The sequence below is a fragment of the Capra hircus genome, chromosome 15, assembly GCF_001704415.2.
Source record: "Capra hircus breed San Clemente chromosome 15, ASM170441v1, whole genome shotgun sequence".
Classification (NCBI taxonomy): domain Eukaryota; kingdom Metazoa; phylum Chordata; class Mammalia; order Artiodactyla; family Bovidae; genus Capra; species Capra hircus.
The window spans coordinates 29,294,423-29,313,014 of record NC_030822.1 but is presented as its reverse complement, the minus strand read 5'-3'; the positions used below and the strand labels follow the sequence as shown (position 1 = coordinate 29,313,014).

The 18,592-nt window shown below is 37.0% G+C and overlaps 1 protein-coding gene across 1 annotated transcript in view; it reads right to left on the bottom strand.

Annotated features, from left to right (window-relative positions):
* Positions 1 to 18,592, bottom strand: part of PGM2L1 (phosphoglucomutase 2 like 1) — a 60,119-nt gene that overhangs the window by 24,909 nt on the left and 16,618 nt on the right. The window contains exons 2-4 of the mRNA XM_005689969.3: positions 4,628 to 4,795; positions 2,392 to 2,498; positions 1,581 to 1,665 (exon numbers count right to left, since the gene is read on the bottom strand). Of these exons, the coding sequence (XP_005690026.1) occupies positions 1,581 to 1,665; positions 2,392 to 2,498; positions 4,628 to 4,795 (360 nt within the window). The remainder of the gene's footprint in view (positions 1 to 1,580; positions 1,666 to 2,391; positions 2,499 to 4,627; positions 4,796 to 18,592) is intronic.

The following is an 18,592-nucleotide window of genomic DNA, read 5'->3' as shown; positions in this document are numbered from 1 at the left end:
CTTAGTTACTCAGTCGTGTCCAACTCTTTGCGACCCCATGGACTGTAGCCCACCAGGCTCCTCTGTCCATGGGGATTCTCCAGGCAAGAATACTCCAGTGGGTTGCCATGCCTTCCTCCAGGGGATCTTCCCAACCCAGGGATCAAACCCAGGTCTCCTGCATTGCAGGAGGATTCTTTACCATCTGAGCCACCAAGGATTGTCTTTTTTCTTTTTTTCTTCAGTACCCTTGCCAAAAGGTCTATTTTACTATTTGCCTCTTCAGAAAGCCAACTCCTGCTTTTGTTGATATCCTCCTTTTCTTTATTCTCTATTTAGCTGATTTTTCCTTTATCATTATTATTTTTTAAATTTTATTTGGATTTATTCTGTTTTTATCCTAATATACTAAAGTCTTAGTTCATTACTTAAAACTTTTTTCCTAATATATTCATCAAGACTATAAATTTCCCTTTAAGTAGAGCTTCAGTTAAATCTCATAGTTTTTTTTGCTACTTAGTGTTTTCATTGCTGCTCTTAAAATCCAAACAGTCCTTGCTTTGCAAAGTTCCAATACACATGAATTTCTGATACCATGTTTAAGTAAATAATACCAGTCTCCTAAAAACATGCTCAAATTTCAGCTGCCTATGCTGTAACTATATCAAGTAAAAACTTGGCTCCTAGCTCTTCAGTCTGAAACAACTATGTATATATGAGATCCATCATGATTAGTAACTGATCACGTCACTGTTGGTCACTGTGCATCTGTGAGCTATTGCACAGACAGCAAAACATGTAGCTGTGTTGCTGCTTTACCTCCCAGAGATAACTCATGTGACAGTTTTGCAAAACTGGATGACTGAAATTAGGAAATGGCCAACAAAGATGAAAGTGCAGCAAAGAAGCAAAAAGTAATAATGGTGGAAGTGACATTTGAATCAATCATAAATGAAGTTATAGAAAAATAACTGGGAACATTGACACTGCTGTCATTCAAGAGACTCCAGATAGGCAATCAGATCAGCTTAGTGAAGGTGAATGTATGGATACAAGTTAAGGATGTGTTTGTGATGAAAAGATGAGGTTGTCCTAGAGTAAGTGATACTGGCAAAAAAAGGAATTCTCGAAAACATTTTATGACATTGAATGTGCAAAAGATAAAATGTGGAAAGTTGACCCAGACTTAGAAGGGAATTTGATAATTCACCAAGGCATAGAAAAGACGCACGCTCATTGTTAAGTTATATGACAAGAAGCAAGCACTGTTCACACTCTTGAATTTTTAAAGAAGAAATAGAACACTCAAGTGAGTGTTTTATAGTAATTTTGCCTGCTTGATAAATCAGTTTCTGAAAGAAGAATATTAAAATATCCCACCATGACTCTAGACTTATCAACTTGTTATAGATCAAATTCTTAGGTGGTTCAGCACATATGTGTTGAATGAAAATAAAGTCAGAGCAATATTTGTTTTCTTTAGGTCCTTCGTATCATTTAATATAGAACTTTATGCATGACAAAGATTTGAACCCTGTTTGATTTAAGAAATACTTTTTCAAGAGCAGCAATCTGTATGATCAATGATATAACACACTTACTACGAAAGGTGTAGGAACATATCTTGAAAAAAGATACACAGGAACATCTTTGGCCAGTAAGACTGCAGCAGTTAGCTTAGCAAGCCTGAAAAAGGGACGGAGATTTCACTTGGTCCTTAGCTTACCATACTTAAAAAAACCAACCTCCCACAAAATAAATGCATTACAATTGTTCTGAATATACAGCAATCTAATCCAACCAATTCTTATAATCACTAGTTATTTAAGCTTCATGCTTCAACTTTAAATTGTTAATAAACAAGATTTTTTAAAAGGAACTTTAACAAGGAAGAAAATTGACATTTTAATTTCCTCCTTTTTCCTGATTCAGCTTTTGGTGGCTATTTTACTAAGAAATAAAATTTTCCTTTTGCAAAAGGCAAAAAACATGGAAGAAAGTGAAACCAGAGACTTTGACAAACACAATATACCTTTTTACCCCCTAAAAAAAGTATCACTAGATCATGATTATCTATGTGTGAAAATATGCCGAATCTAATAAAATGGGATTATAGTGAGAGAATACAACTTACATAATATTGCTACCCAGTGCCTTTGCCAAAATAGTAAAATCATAAGATAATCTATGATGTCATTCTAAATACTAACTTTAAATATTTAAAAATTTACTCTTTTCTGTAAAAAGCAAAGGTTATCTTTGAAATGCTGATGTTTCAGCTCTAAATAAACACCAGCATGTGATCACATTTTTTGGACAGTTTCCTGTTTCAGAACTCTTATTACTGGGCATAAAATTTTTTTCAGATTTTATTCCAATCCAGTCTAATCTCTGAAACAATTAATACTGTACCTCTGGCTGCTGCAGCTGCTAGTTACTTGACCCCGTGTGTCATACCCAACTACAAAGCCTCTTTGCTTGAAGTCTGAGAAACATCTCTCAAGGTATTTGTACATCCCCTGAAGCAGATAAACAGAAAAGATTAATTCCTGAGTAATGCCTGCATTTTCAGTAACTTAAAGTCTATGCTTTTTATGTGTGGTGTGCAGCTAATTGGCTCCCAGGGAACTGGCCTCCTCATTTTGCCCGTGTTCACCAACACGAGAGCAACAATCTTCAATCCTCAAATGTGAGATGACAAACACCCGTTTCCTGAAGTTCTGGACACATTTGATACACAGAAATATCAAGAAACTGTTAAATATAATACAATGCATAAAACATTAGGTAAAAAATGATGGGACATGAAAGTCAGTATGCTAAAAAAGAAAAACTGTTAGAAGAACCAAAAGAAATTGCTGTTTGCATTAAGGCTCTAGAGAATGGAAGTTTGACCATTTTAGGTCTTACTAAATCATAAGATTGAAGCTAACCATAAGAGTTGATCTATTTATGACATAAACATTTTAAATCAGCAATATAAACCTTCATTAGAATATTTCTTAAGATGGCTGATCCCATTCCTTAGTTTTAAAATCACAAAGAAAATCTTATAAACAAGGAAAATTTGCACCAAAGGAGACAAAAAGTAGAATAAAGTATTTAATATTGAAAATACCACAATAAGCCAAAGCCATTTAACTATTTTATGAATGATTTGCTAATTTTAATAAACACTTTCAACTATACAAAACTAACACTTAAAATGTTGCCACATTTAATCCTCACAATAACCCCAAAAGAAAGAAATGAAGGTACCAGTTTTATTTTTGTCTCTGTTGTTCAACATCTCTTCCAAAAGAAAGGAGACAAAATAAGATTGAAGCTCCATTTAATGACTTGCCCAAGGCCATTCATTCACAATGTTATACTAATTTAATGAAGACCTACGATATGGCAGGCACTGCCACGTAACTATGGTGCCAGTACCAAATAAGGAAGGTCCCAGTGACTTCTGGGAACTGGGAACTTCCTTCATAGTTCTTTCAAGTATAATTATTCTTCCCAACCTACTTCTTATGAGTGAGTGTGTCTGTGTGTGCACGTGCACTCACGCATGTATTACAGCCCAAACTGACCAACTTATTTATTTCTAATGATGATGCTATCCTAAAATCTCACAGAATCTCATACTTTGGTGTAAAAATCCATCTTATCTTATCCCACTATACCTAGGTTCTGAAAAAAAGCTAAGAGTTTAAGAATCAGATTCAATCTGGCTTTTCTACTTCACATATTGGAATCTCAGCTCCTGTAAAAGTCTGCACTTCTGTAGAAACTGATTTTCAAACACCTCCTCCACTCCTTTTCGTAAAGTCAAGGAATCTTTAGTCAAAATGAAATCTTATGAGGAATCCCAACATATCAGAAAGATCTAACTGAAGCTTTTCTGAACAAGGAAAAGAAAGGGGATGGGGACAGGAGCTAGCAAGCATCCTACTATTCAGTCATCTTGTCATTATTTGTTCCCAAACCCCTGCATTAGCCATTGAGTTTAAAGAATTTCCTCAGAATAAGATCTACTGTTTGCCAGTATTGATTAGAATCATATCTATTGAGCAATTCTATAGTTTAGGACTATTTTTAGTATATGCTAAATGTATTTTGGCCTCCAAAGTGGAGCTCCCTGAAACAGTTAAAGATGATTCACTGGAAAGGGAATTGTTTCTAGAATAAACTGCATAAAAATGGGGAGAAATAAAACAAATGGAATCATATCAACACTGCCTTAACTCTCAAATTATATGGAAAGCCATGTTAAAGGGAAATATTTTCAACTAAAATTTCCAAATACTCTGGTTCACCTTTATCAGTGGCCACATGCCAAAACAGATCGCCTTCTATCTAAGTCTGCTTCTTTGTATTAAGTGAAAATGTCAATAACCATTTCCTGGTTTGAAATGCAAAGTAATACTGTCAAGAAGTTGATGATGGCAACCAAAATAACCAGAACGTCAGTCTGTAACCCTAAAGATACATACATGACCTCTAAGATGAGTCTTGTGTAAGACCAAAGGTCAGAATTTATATTACATTTTTCATTCGTAAGTAAGTATCTTGCTGGATATAAAGCTTTTTTACTTTTTTAAAACCTAATTTATAAAGCAAAAAACAGTGATAAAAGTACACATATAATAATAATACTTACCTGTGTTGATTGTATTACTGTAAGATCATTAATATAGCAAAATCCTGCCCCCATAGCAGAACGAAGTCCTGCAGTTCCAAAAGTCATTCGGCAACAAAGCCTATCTCGCAGCTCCTTGTTCATCCCATTCCTTAACAGATTTTCAATTTGCTCTCTTGTTTTTGGATTCTATTAAAAAAAAGATGCATTAAAACTTAATCAGAATCACAAGTAGAGTCCTAATAGGAAGCCCTTCTGAGGAGCCAATAAGTTTTATTCATATATTATAAGGTTCTGCATTTACTATAAATATATTAGTATAGAGGGAAGCCTGGCATGCTGCAGCCCATGGGGTCGCAAAGAGTTGGACATGACTGAGCAACTGAACAACAGCAACAGTAATAAAACACACCTGCTATTTACTGAGTCCCCAAAGTGCCCAGACCCTAATGAGGGTGGTTTATATATCTCTAATCATATTTTTAAAAATACTATATTTAAGAAAATTTTAACAAACTGACAACCTTAAGAGCTATGGACCCAAAATAAAACTTAGTCAAAAATGACATCAATTATTACCAACTATGTTAAGTTTTAAAAGAAATGTGGGAGCTATTAAATAAATGTAATTACAACATGCCTATTAAATACTTCCTAAACATCTATAATTCAAAATGGTCAGATAAGCCTTGTATGTCTGTGTGTGTGTGTGTGCGTGTGTGTGTTCTCAGTCATGTCAGACTCTTTGACACCCCAGACTATACCCTGCCAGGCTCCTCTGTCCATGGGGTTTTCCAGGCAAGAATACTGGAGTGAGTTGCCATTTATTCCTCCAGGGGCTCATCCCCACCCACAGACTGAGCCCGTGTCTCTTGCATTTCCTGCATTGGCAGGTGGATTCTTTATCACTGCACCAACTGGGAAGTCGCAGATAAGCCTTACTGCTCTTTAAAATCACAGAAAACTGTTCAATTTATCTATAGCAAAAAAATTCTGACTATAAAAAGGTCTTAAGTTTAAATATGGACTTGATTAAGAATGAGAATGAAAATTCAGTTCAAACTTGCCTTGTGAAGCAAGACTTGCCAATATCTTCATTTTAGGATTCCTATTTCATTAGCACATACTTCAAGTTATTTTCATTAAGCTCAGGATGTCTGTAACTGAAAATAGTGCTTCACAAGTGAGTAGCAAGTTTTAAATGGAAATGTAATTATAAATAAGAATAAAACTTAAATGGAATTTTCCAGTAGTTTATTTTTAGGAGAAAGAGTCAAAAGTAAGAAAATAATGTAAAACATAACTTCTCTCTTCCATTACCATACATAATATGGATTGAGTCCCTACTAACTTCTTAGATTGTTTATATCTACAATCTATACAATGATAATGAATATTCAGAATGATAATTCAAGACATATGAAAGATACTAGAGTATATTTGCACTTATAGAGAAATAAAATCATGTTAATATATAATTTAAACAAAAAAGTTTTCTAGTAATAGTGAAAATTAAAGTTATTGGGATACATGCCAAAAACTAATGAGAAGACATGGAAATTTCGATTAACTGAAATTGTAATCTGATTAAACTAGATGGATGATAAAAATGTATGTATATATATATACATACATATATATATGTATATATATATATATAGAGAGAGAGTGTGAGCATGCCTTGACTTAAGGAGTCTCTATTTCATAAATGACACAAACTAAAAAATGCAGTTACTTTTAAAATATAAATAGCTATTAAGAGAAAAATCAAAACAATAAAATAAAACAATAAAACAATAAAATTATCTGGACTACTATATATTATTCCAGTGTCACCAAATTTGATACAGAAGTCAAAGAGATTTGAAGAGGATTAACATCGGAGAAGGCAGTGGCACCCCACTCCAGTACTCTTGCCTGGAAAATCCCATGGACGGAGGAGCCTGGTGGACTGCAGTCCATGGGGTCACTAAGAGTCAGACACAACTGAGCAAATTCACTTTCACTTTTCACTTTCATGCATTGAAGAAGGAAATGGCAACCCACTCCAGTGTTCTTGCCTGGAGAATCCCAGGGACGGGGGAGCCTGGTGGGCTGCCGTCTATGGGGTCGCACAGAGTTGGACACGACTGAAGCGACTTAGCAGCAGTAGCAGCAGCAACATTTCAAAATTATGACCCAGCAATCCCACTGCTGGGCATACACACCGAGGAAACCAGAATTGAAAGAGACACATGTACCCCAATGTTCATCGCAGTACTGTTTATAATAGCCAGGACATGGAAACAACCTAGATGTCCATCAGCAGATGAGTGGATAAGAAAGCTGTGGTACATATACACAATGAAGTATTACTCAGCCATTAAAAAGAACACATTTGAATCAGTTCTAATGAGATGGATGAAACTGGAGCCGATTATAGAGAGTGAAGTAAGCCAGAAAGAAAAACACCAATACAGTATACTAACATATATATATGGAATTTAGAAAGATGGTAATGATGATCCTGTATGCGAGACAGCAAAAGAGACACAGATGAGTAGAGCGGACTTTTGGACTCTGAGGGAGAGGGAGAGGGAGAGGGCGGGATGATTTGGGAGAATGGCATCGAAACATGTATACTATCATGTAAGAAACGAATCGCCAGCCTATGTTTGATGCAGGATACAGGATGCTTGGGGCTGGTGCACGGGGATGATCCAGAGAGATGATATGGGGTGGGAGGTGGGAAGGGGGTTCATATTTGGGAACTCATGTACACCCGTGGTGGATTCATGTCAATGTATGGCAAAACCAATACAGTATCGTAAAGTAAGGAATGAAGGTGAAGTCGCTCAGTCATGTCTGACTCTTTGCGACCCCGTGGACTGTAACCTACTAGGCTTCTCCGTCCATGGGATTCTCCAGGCAAGAATACTGGAGTGGATTGCCATTTCCTTCTCCAGGGGATCTTCCTGACCCAGGGATCGAACCCAGGTCTCCCTCATTGGAAGCAGACACTTTAACCTCTGAGCCACCGGTTGTAAAGTAAAATAAAGTAAAAATAAAAAGTAAAAAAAAAAAAGAAAGAAAAACAAAAATGAAAAGACTGAGAAACTCCAGTACTATACACGGTACAAGGCAGTATCACACAGTTAGTTACACTGAAATTAGGACAGGCTTTTTAGAAAGATTTTGCAGCAACTATCAATATCAAACTGCATATGCCTTTGACCCATAGATTTCTCTGTCCATAGTAATATGTTCAAATGAACAAGATTCATTCATACAAGAATATCCATTGCAGTATCTTACTGCCAGTAGTATTATTACCATCATATTGATGAAGAGATTAAGATTTAGAGAGGGAGCCTCGTAACACTGAGTTAATTTTGCCAGTCTAGACAGGAACTGAATCCAAGTTGATCCGGCTCTAAAGCCTGTTCAGTTCAGTTTGAGTTGCTCAGTTGTATCTGACTCTTTGCGACCCCATGGACTGCAGGATGCCAGGCCTCCCTGTCCATCACCAACTCCTGGAGCCTACTCAAACTCATATCCATTGAGTCAGTGATGTCATCCAACCATCTCATCCTCTGTCATCCCCTTTTCCTCCCACCTTCAATGTTTCCCAGCATCAGGGTCTTTTCTGAGTTGGTTCTTTGTATCAGGTGGCCAAAGTATTGGAGTTTCAGCTTCAGCATCAGTCCTTCCAATGAATATTCAGGACTGATTTCCTTTAGGATGGACTGGTTGGATCTCCTTGCAGTCCAAGGGACTCTCAGGAGTCTTCTCCAACACCACAGTTCAAAAGCATCAATTCTTTGGTGCTCAGCTTTCTTTATAGTCCAACTGTCACATCCACACATGACTACTGGAAAAACCATAGCTTTGACTAGACAGACCTTTGTCAGTAATGTCTCTGCTTTTTAATATGCTGTCTAGGTTGGTCATAGCTTTTCTTCCAAGGAGCAAGTGTCTTTTTATTTCATGGCTGCAGTCACCATCTGCAGTGATTTTGGAGCCCCCAAAAATAAAGTCTATCACTGTTTCCATTGTTTCCCCATCTATTTGCCATGAAGTGATGGGACCGGATGCCATAATCTTAGTTTTCTGAATGTTGAGCTTTAAGGTAACTTTTTCATGCTCCTCTTTCACTTTCATCAAGAGGCTCTTTAGTTCTTCACTTTCTGCCATTAGGGTGGTGTCATCTGCATATCTGAGGTTATTGATATGTCTCCCAGCAATCTTGATTCCAGGTTGTGTTTCTCCCAGCCCAGCGTTTCTCATGATGTACTCTGCATAGAAGTTAAATAAGTAGGGTGACAATATACAGCCTTGATGTACTCCTTTTCTGATGTGGAACCAGTCTGTTGTTCCATGTCCAGTTCTAACTGTTGCTTCCTGACCTGCATACAGATTTCTCAAGAGGCAGGTCAGGTGGTGTGGTACTGCCATCTCTTTAAGAATTTTCCACAGTTTGTTGTGACGCACACAGTCAAAGGCTTTGGCATAGTCAATAAAACAGACGTTTTTCTGGAACTCTCTTGCTTTTTCGATGATCCAGCAGATGTTGGCAATTTGATCTCTGGCTCCTCTGCCTTTTTAAAATCCAGCTTGAATATCTGGAAGTTCATGGTTCACATATTGCTGAAGCCTGGCTTGGAGAATTTTGAGCATTACTTTACTAGCGTGTGAGATGAGTGCAATTGTGCGGTAGTTTGAGTATACTTTGGCATTGTCTTTCTTTGGGATTGGAATGAAAACTTTTTCCAGTCCTGTGGCCACTGCTGAGTTTTCCAAATTTGCTGGCATATTGAGTGCAACACTTTCACAGCATCACCTTTTAGGATTTGAAATAGCTCAACTGGAATTCCATCACCTCCACTAGTTTTGTTCATAGTGAAGCTTCCTAAAACCCACTTGATTTCGCATTCCAGGATGTCTGGCTCTAGGTGAGTGATCACACCATCGTGGTTATCTGGGTGGTGAAGATCTTTTTTGTATAGTTCTTCTGTGTATTCTTGCCACCACTTCTTAATGTCTTCTGCTTCTGTTAGGTCCATACCATTTCTGTCCTTTACCGAGCCCATCTTTGCATGGAATGTTCCCTTGGTATCTCTAATTTTCTTGAAGAGATTGCTAGTCATTCCCATTCTATTGTTTTCCTCTATTTCTAAAGCCTGTACCATTTCACTATAAACAAAATAATTATGTAGGGCAGGTTAATAATACTTCTAACAATAATTAACTCCAGCTACAAAGCAAACAATATTCCTTTTTATTATAGCTATATAAATATAAAAATGATCACCAGACATTAATGCTATTAGGTTACTGAGTACACTTCCTAATATTTAATTGCACAACTACTAGAATAAAGCCTAAAAGTATTTTCTGTTATATATCACAATCAATTCTAACCTAATTCTTGGTTCTTAGGAAGCCTGTAATTTGAAGAAAGAATAGATATATTAAAAATTCCAAATCTTAATATTGTTAAGCATCTAAATAGGAGACAATATATAAAATTGATTTTTTAATAACTCAAATATACCTAAAATTACAAAACTGTAAATAACACTTTAAAATGTTTCTGATAGAGATGAGTGTCAACAGTAAACATCAGTTTTATATTAACTACAGAGAAAAAATTTATTTTTTTTCTAGTTTATTTCTAGACAAGTTAAAATAGGAAACTGCAATCTGAAAATCTGAAGAGTGAATGTAACTGACATTTACTTCTGAGGGTCAGCCAGCTTAGAGATCCAAGTGTAGAGTCCTGAAGCAGAACATGTTTTCTAAACCAGATGCTTCCTGACTGAGTCCAAAATACACTCTTGTTAAAGCAATAATTTTTTTCTCTTTAATCTTGCTTTAATTCTAAATTTAATTTCTCCATCTTTAAAAAATTATGGAAATAAATGTAAACTAAATTGGCTTAGGAAAAAACTTGAATGATTACACTTGTCATAAAAAGTGATATTTACTTAATAACAACTGGCTTAATAAAATCTGAATAATAATCACTAAATGAATATAAAAGTCAAATCCAGTAAATAAAGATGCTAACTACTCCAAAAGTAGAAAATAAATTAAAAAAATACATTGTTACCATTTAAGTATAATATTGATCATGCCAAGATTAGTGTGAAATATAAAAACAATCAGTTTATTTCAAAGCTTAAGATTACATAAACAGTCTTTTTTTTTTAACTCTTTTTTTTAATCACAAAGCACATAAACTTAATTGAAGTTGACTATTTAGTGACACAGTAATATATATCTCTATAAAGGTTTACATAAAAATATTTCTCATATAAGTAATCAAAATAAAACATTTCAAATAGTTACTGTTTTATTTATTCTGATACATCTCACCTTTTTTGACAAATGAAGAACCCAACTGTTGGTCAACTAGTTCAGGAGGTCATTGCAGGGTAATGAAGAGACCACAGACCTTATGATTCTAGGAAGAGTGGTCCTGATCTTGAGTCTGCAATTGGTTAGCTAGATAATCCAGAACAAATCACTTGACCTCCTCCTAGACCTTATATTCTCAGTAGAGTGTGATAACTTTTTAGATTATCTTTTCAAGCTCTACAGCAAGAGATCATGTGAGGGACTATATTAAATCTCCAGTCAGTAGCACCTCTTACTAGTACTTTGAACAGATAATTTTACTCCAGTATCCTCTCTTGTAAGAAACAGAAATGATGTTCTGCTCTTTTTCCTGGGGACACAGATAGAATATATCTTCCAGCCTCCCTTAGAGTTACATGAGATCATGTGACAGAGTTTTGGTCAACAGATCTGAGTAAAAGAGATGTGTGTCAATCCAGGCCATTAAACACTCCCTTACCACCAGCCACCTCTGCCCCCTCCCCATCCTCTCTTTCCCCATCAACCCACAAAAGAGAGAGGGCTCCAAGGACTTACAGGAGTATGTAGCATCAAGACGGAATAGGTGATTCACAGAGCAAAATTCCCCTCTACCTCCTACCTCACAAATATGCCAACAAATTTTGGAGTATTTGCTACTACAGCTAACCTGCCCTAGTTTAGTATTCACAGAGGAATATCACATACCACTCAAAACTTTTTTTGGGTGGTAGACTGAAAGTAATTACTTCACTTTGTATCTTCAGGGCTTATGTAGTATCCTGGCTGGGCTTACTCTTTCCATATCGTTGTCAGTTTCTTTAACAGATTAAAACTTAAAAGCCTTGAGTTCTTTACTCAGTCTCTTTTATTGAATAAACTATGAGCCCTCGGACAGGTCACTTCTCGCTGAAGCTCATCAGTACAATTTAGGGGTTGGAATTTAATCTGAAAAGACCTCATTCTGGTATATAGCTTCTCTATATGCATTTTTTTTTAAAAAAAGAAGAAAGAAAAGATCCCTTCAAACTCTAACATTTTGATTGTTAGATTCACTTTGGAATCTAGTCAACAGTTTAACTTCTTCATTGCTCTCTATTAACTATTTCTCCAATGAAGTTCATACTTGGAAATATTTTTGTCCAACAAAATACGTCGGCTTATTTAAAAACTTTAAATCAAGGACAATTGCCAATTGCTAAAAATCAAATGCATCTTAAGTACTACCATGTGCTTAGTTGCTCAGTCGTGTCTGACTCTTTGCAACCACATGGACTATAGCCCGCCAGGCTCTTCTCTCCATGGGGATTCTCCAGGCAAGAATACTGGAGTGGGAATGCCATGCCCTCCTCAAGTACTACCATATACACTCCTAATTTCAATCAAAAACAAAAGAGAACTTAGTATTTCATATGGATGATAAACAGACACATATATAAGTTTCCCAAGGTGTTTTACAAGGTTGACAGTTAAGTCAGGCATTTGAGGATCCCAGACTGGTAATAGCACCCAATTGCTAGATATCTGCCAATATTTCTCTCTCCTTTAATCATACAGTTGGGTACTTACACAGCAGCCTGGCTAAGGGCTATATTTAGTCTACCTTATAGATAAGTGTGACCATGTGACTAAACTCTGGCCAATGACATGAAAGCGGGAATGATATGTTCCATTTTCAGGTCTTTCCCTGGAAAGGATTAAGTGTACACTCTCCTAAGTTTTATTCTTCTTCCCATGGGTTGAAGTCATTTTGGATCAGTAATGGCAGTCACATTTTAAGGATGGCACAGGTCCCCTCTACCAGACCTGGTCAGCCACTAACCTCTGAAGGTTATAAGAGAAATTATTTTCTCTCTGCTTTGAACCATTATATTTCATAGTCTTTGCTACACACCTTTGACTGTACCCTAATACAGTAGGTGATGGTTGTGTTCTGATGTGAAATAAGGTTGAGCCTTCTTGACTCCCAATAAAATAGTTTTTCAATACACTGAATTGCATCCCCTATCATTTCTCCTTCTCCTACCTATCTAAGCATTCTTCTTGCCATTAATACATTAAATCAACATTCATCAAAGTCTTTATTTTGCAAACATTATGGGGAAAATAACTATGCTTATATTTTTGCTACAATCCCAAATGCAATGTTACTCAAAGTATTAAAATAAAAGTTAACAGATGATAGTAGAAATTTCCTTAAAAAGAGTAATCACTTACATAATGGTGGCATGTGCTCAGTTGCTAAGCTGTGTCCAACTTTTTGCCACCCCATGGACTGTAGCGTGCCAGGCTCCTCTGTCCATGGGATTTCCCAGGCAGGAATACTGGAGTGGGTTGCCATTTCTTTCTCCAGGGGAATCTCCCCATCCTAGAGATGAACACAGGTCTCCTGCATTGGCAGGTGGATTCTTTACCACCAGGGAGGCCCAACTACATAATGGTGGTATCTTCATAGTTGATAGCAGTGACCATATTTTCAACAACATTATATCAGTCACAGGAGCTAGCTTGTACCTTGTACACAGAAGATGTGTTGACTCAGAATCATAAATAGTGACAAAATAGCCATGTTCTCTCAGGGAACATAAATATTAGAGAAAGAGAATATTAGAACATGTTTAAGTAACCATGCGATCAAATAGAATTCCCAATTGAAATGAATTTTCTAATTAAGCGGATATAGTTTTTAAGATAAAGGCCTTTGGAAAAATAATTTCATGTTATCTTTGAGGTTAAATTAAATCACAAATACATACTATTTGTGATCAATCAAAATATTACTTTAATTATTAATGTATTTTCACTGTCAAGAACAGAACCTGGTACCCGGTAGATACTCAAATGTTTGTTGAATTAATTAAAAATATCTCCTTTTTAAGCACACACTGTATGCTAGGCATAGCAAACGCTATAGGGAACAAGATAGTGTCTCTGCTCTTGTAAAGCTCAAGATCTACTGAAGCATAACAATAAGTAAAAGGGCAATTACCACATCAAATATAAAAAGTATTAAAATAGGAGTAAGTAACAGGGTTCTACAGGAGCACATAAGATAAGCCTCTAACCCAGAACGGATTGAAAGATAGAGAGCAGAGCCAGGGAAAGCTAACTGGAAGAAGTAATATCTGAGCTGAAATATGAGTAGAAATTGGAGGAAAAACGGTGAAGATCAAGTTGAGGGTAGAGAAATAATGCCTTCAGCATTAGACTTATTTATTAAGTTTGAAATGATATCTATAGCTAGTATGCCAACTATTACCTCCCTACCCAATAGCTTCTTCCAGTAATCAAGGAAATAAAAACTGAAATAAGACACCATTTTTCACTTAGAAATTTTATTAAGAGTTTTCAAAATTGTAAGCCCAGTGCTGGGAAGGGAGGGTATAATAATTACAATGGCAGGGGTAACAAACCACTCCAAACTTAGTGGCTTAATCAATAGTCATTTATTTCTCATAGTTTCTACGGGTCATGAATTAGAAAGGGCAGAGCCAGGATGGGGCTAGCTGGGGCTGTCAACTGTATATTTATAGTGGGCACTATATGTGACATGGCTCCAAGGGCAAGTATCTCAAGAACAAGCAAGCCAGGGGGAAGTTACATTACCTTTTATGATCTAGCCTTGGAAGTCAGGAAGCTTCAAGGACTTCCCTGGTGCTCCAGTGGCTAAGACTCCACACTTCCAATGCAGGGGGGGCCTGGGTTCAGTCCCTGGTTGGGGAACTAGATCCCACAAGCTGCAACTAAGAGTTCTCATGCTGCGACTAAAGATCCCACATGCTACAGCTAAAAGTCAGGTGAAGCCAAATAAATAAATGTGCCTTGCTCAGTCACTCAGTCATGTCTGACTCTTTGCGACCCCACAGACTCTAACCCAACAGCCTCCTCTGTCCATGGGATTTTCCAAGCAAGAATACTGGAGCGGGTTGCCACTTCCTTTTCCAGGGGATCTTCCTGACCCATGGATTGAACCCATGTCTCTTGTGTCGGAAGGTGAGTTCTTTACTACTAGCACCACCTGGGAAGGCCAAATAAATAAATAATAAATATTTAAAAACAATAACAAAAAAAGAAAGTCAGGAAGCTTCACTTCCACTGTTCTGTATTTCTGGAGACAGTTACAAAAGTCTCCCCAGGTGTCAGATGAGGAACTAAACATCCTACCTTTCAAATAAGGTGCACCGAATGTACAGCATGTTAGATGGGATATGTACATATGACACACAAAACAAAAATGCGTAGGATACCAAAAAATGACAGAGCAACATAACATTTCATACATATGGATGGAAAATATATATGAAAAATACAATCTTTCATACAAGGAATATACTTAGTGCAGTCACTCAGTCATCTGACCCTTTGCGACCCCCATGGACTGCAGGATGCCAGACTTCCCTGTAAATAACCAACTTCTGGAGCCTACTCAAACTCATGTCTGTCAAGTCGGTGATGCCATCCAACCATCTCATCCTCTGTCATCCCCCTCTCCTCCTGCTTTCAATCTTTCCCAGCATCAGGGTCTTTTCCAGTGAGTCGGTTCTTTGCATCAAGTGGCCAAAGTATTGGAGTTTCAGCTTCAGCATCAGTCCTTCCAATGAATATTCAGGACTGATTTCCTTTAGGATGGACTGGTTGGATCTCCTTGCAGTCCAAGGGACTCTCAGGAGTCTTCTCCAACACCACAGTTCAAAAGCATCAATTCTTCGGCACTCAGCTTCCTTTATAATCCAACTCTCACATCCAAACATGACTACTGGAAAAACTATAGCTTTGGCTAGATGGACCTTTGTTGGTAAAGTAATGTCTCTGCTTTTTAATATGCTGTCTAGGTTGGTCATAGCTTTTCTTCCAAAGAGCAAGCGTCTTTTAATTTCGTGGCTGAAATCAACATTTGCAGTGATTTTGGAGCCCCCAAAAATAAAGTCTGTTACTGTTTCCATTGTTTTCCCATCTATTTGCCATGAAGTGATGTGACCAGATGCCATGATCTTCGTTCTCTGAATGTTGAGTTTTAAGCCAACTTTTTCACTCTCCTCTTTCACTTTCATCAAGAGGCTCTTTAGTTCTTCACTTTCTGCTGTAAGTGTGGTGTCATCTGCATATCTGAGGTAATTGATCTTTCTCCCGGCGATCTCGATTCCAGCTTGTGCTTCATTCAGCCCAGTGTTTCTCATGATGTACTCTGCATATAAGTAAAATAAGAATTTTCCACAGTTTGTTGTGATCCACACAGTCAAAGGCTTTGGTGTAGTCAATAAAGCAGAAGTAGATGTTTTTCTGGAACTCTCGCTTTTTCAATGATCCAATGGATGTTGGCAATTTGATCTCTGGTTCCTCTGCCTTCTCTAGACCCAGCTTGAACATCAGGAAGTTCACGGTTCATGTATTGCTGGAGCCTGGCTTGGAGAATTTTGGGCATTACTTTACTAGCATGTGAGATGAGTGCAATTGTGCAGTAGTTTGAACATTGTTTGGCATTGCCTTTTTTTGGGATTAGAATGAAAATGGACCTTTTCAAGTCCTGTGGCCACTGCTGAGTTTTCCAGATTTGTTTGCATATTGAGTGCAGCACTTTCACAGCATCATCTTTTGGGATCTGAAATTCCATCACCTCCACTAGCTTTGTTCGTAGTGATGCTTCCTAAGGCCCACTTGACTTCACATTCCAGGATGTCTGGCTCTGTCATAGTCCATGGTTTCTCCAGGCCAGAATACTGGTGGGTAGTTGTTCCTTTCTCCAGGGGATCTTCCCAACCTAGGGATTGAACCAGGTCTCCTGCACTGCAGGCAGATTCTTTATCAGCTGAGCTACCAGGGAAGCCATTATTAGACCCAGAAATCCTTCTGCTATACAATATTGTGCTACATTAGTTTCATATACACTTAACTTACACATAGTCAACTGTATGTACTTAGCCCTACCTCCCAAAGCACTGCTAAGAATTACATTTTGTGCACGTGTTCCACTATATATAGTGAATTACTATACGTTGTCGTTTAGTCGCTCAGTCATGTCCAGCTCTTTTGCAACCCCATGGACTGTAGCCCACCAGGTTCCTCTGTCCATGGCATTACACAGGCAAGTGGAGTGGGTTGCCATTCCTTTCTCCAGGGGATCTTCCCAGCCCAGGGATCAAACCTGTGTCTCCTGCACTGGCAGGTGGATTCTTTACCACTGAGCCACCAGGGAAGCCCAAAGTACTATATACATTATTGTTATATATTACTGTATAAAGATGGATACTTGAAGTCACATATTCTATAGTTCATAGGCAATTTAAGAGTTTTCCAAGAGTAATTTTTTACTTTATGGAATTTTCATTATTTATTGAGTTTAGAATCTAGCTCCCAAGTAAGACAAGAGTCCCCAGTACCAGGGATATTCTGACAATGAAGTTACCTATTAGTGATATTTTAGACATTTTAATTCCGAACAGGAGCTTAAACAAGATGATATCTAGAATCCTGTCAATTGAGATTCTATAACTATACTTAATTCAATTTGTACCAGAAAAAGATTCATGGCCTGATGTTTAATATATATTCTGAAGTAGTAAAAATACTACCAATAATTAGGAAAAACTTTCCCATCAGAATGAAAACTATCAACAAAGGAAACAATAAGATGGATTTTTTTCTTTTTTAATAAAGCCCAATTTTCATATTCTTCTGAAATCATGCTACAATTATGGTCTGACTAATGGTCTATGGTCAAAAATTAAATAGGTTTATCTCATGTATATGTCATCTTTACATACACTACAGAAATAAACCAGAGGAAAAAAGCTACATGCAAAACAGTGCTCTCAGCATTATTTAAAGTAGCTTTTAAAAAATCAGAAATACTCTATTTTATCTATATGAGATGATGGATGTTAACTAAACCTACTGTGGTAATCATTTCACAATATATGTAAATCAAACCATCATGCCATATATCGCTGTGAGACATGTGGGGTTTTAGTTCCCCAACCAAGGATTAAACCTGTGCCCCCTGCAGTGGAAGCATGGACTCAACCAGTGGACCACCAGGGAAGTCCTGTACACCTTAAACTTATACAGTGATGTATATCAATTATTTCTCAAAAAAAAAACAACAACTGGACAAACATCAGAAACACTTTAAGATGTTCAACAAACAGAAAATGTTAAGTGTGACATATCTGCCAAATATTATCTGTCAATAAAATTATAATTATGTTCTGCATGATAAAAATTACATAAATAGATCCAAAAGACAAATTGAGGAAAAAATATTTGTAATCAAAACAAGCAAAAATGCAATTAAAAAAAGTGTGCAGAGGTTCTCAATAGACATTTCTCCAAAGAAGACACACAGATGGCCAACAGACACATGAAAAGATGCTCAACACCTCTAACACCAGAGAAATGCAAATCAAAACTATAGTGAAGTATCATCTCACACTATTCAGAATGGCCATTACCAAAAAATTCTCAAGTAATAAATTCTGAAAAGGATGTGGAGAAAGGGGAACCCTCCTACACTGTTGGTGGGAATGTAACTTGGTGCAGGCATGATGGAGAACAGTATGGAGGTTCCTTAAAAAACTAAAAAAAAAAAACAACAAAACAAACCCATATGATCCAGCAACTTCTCTGGTATAC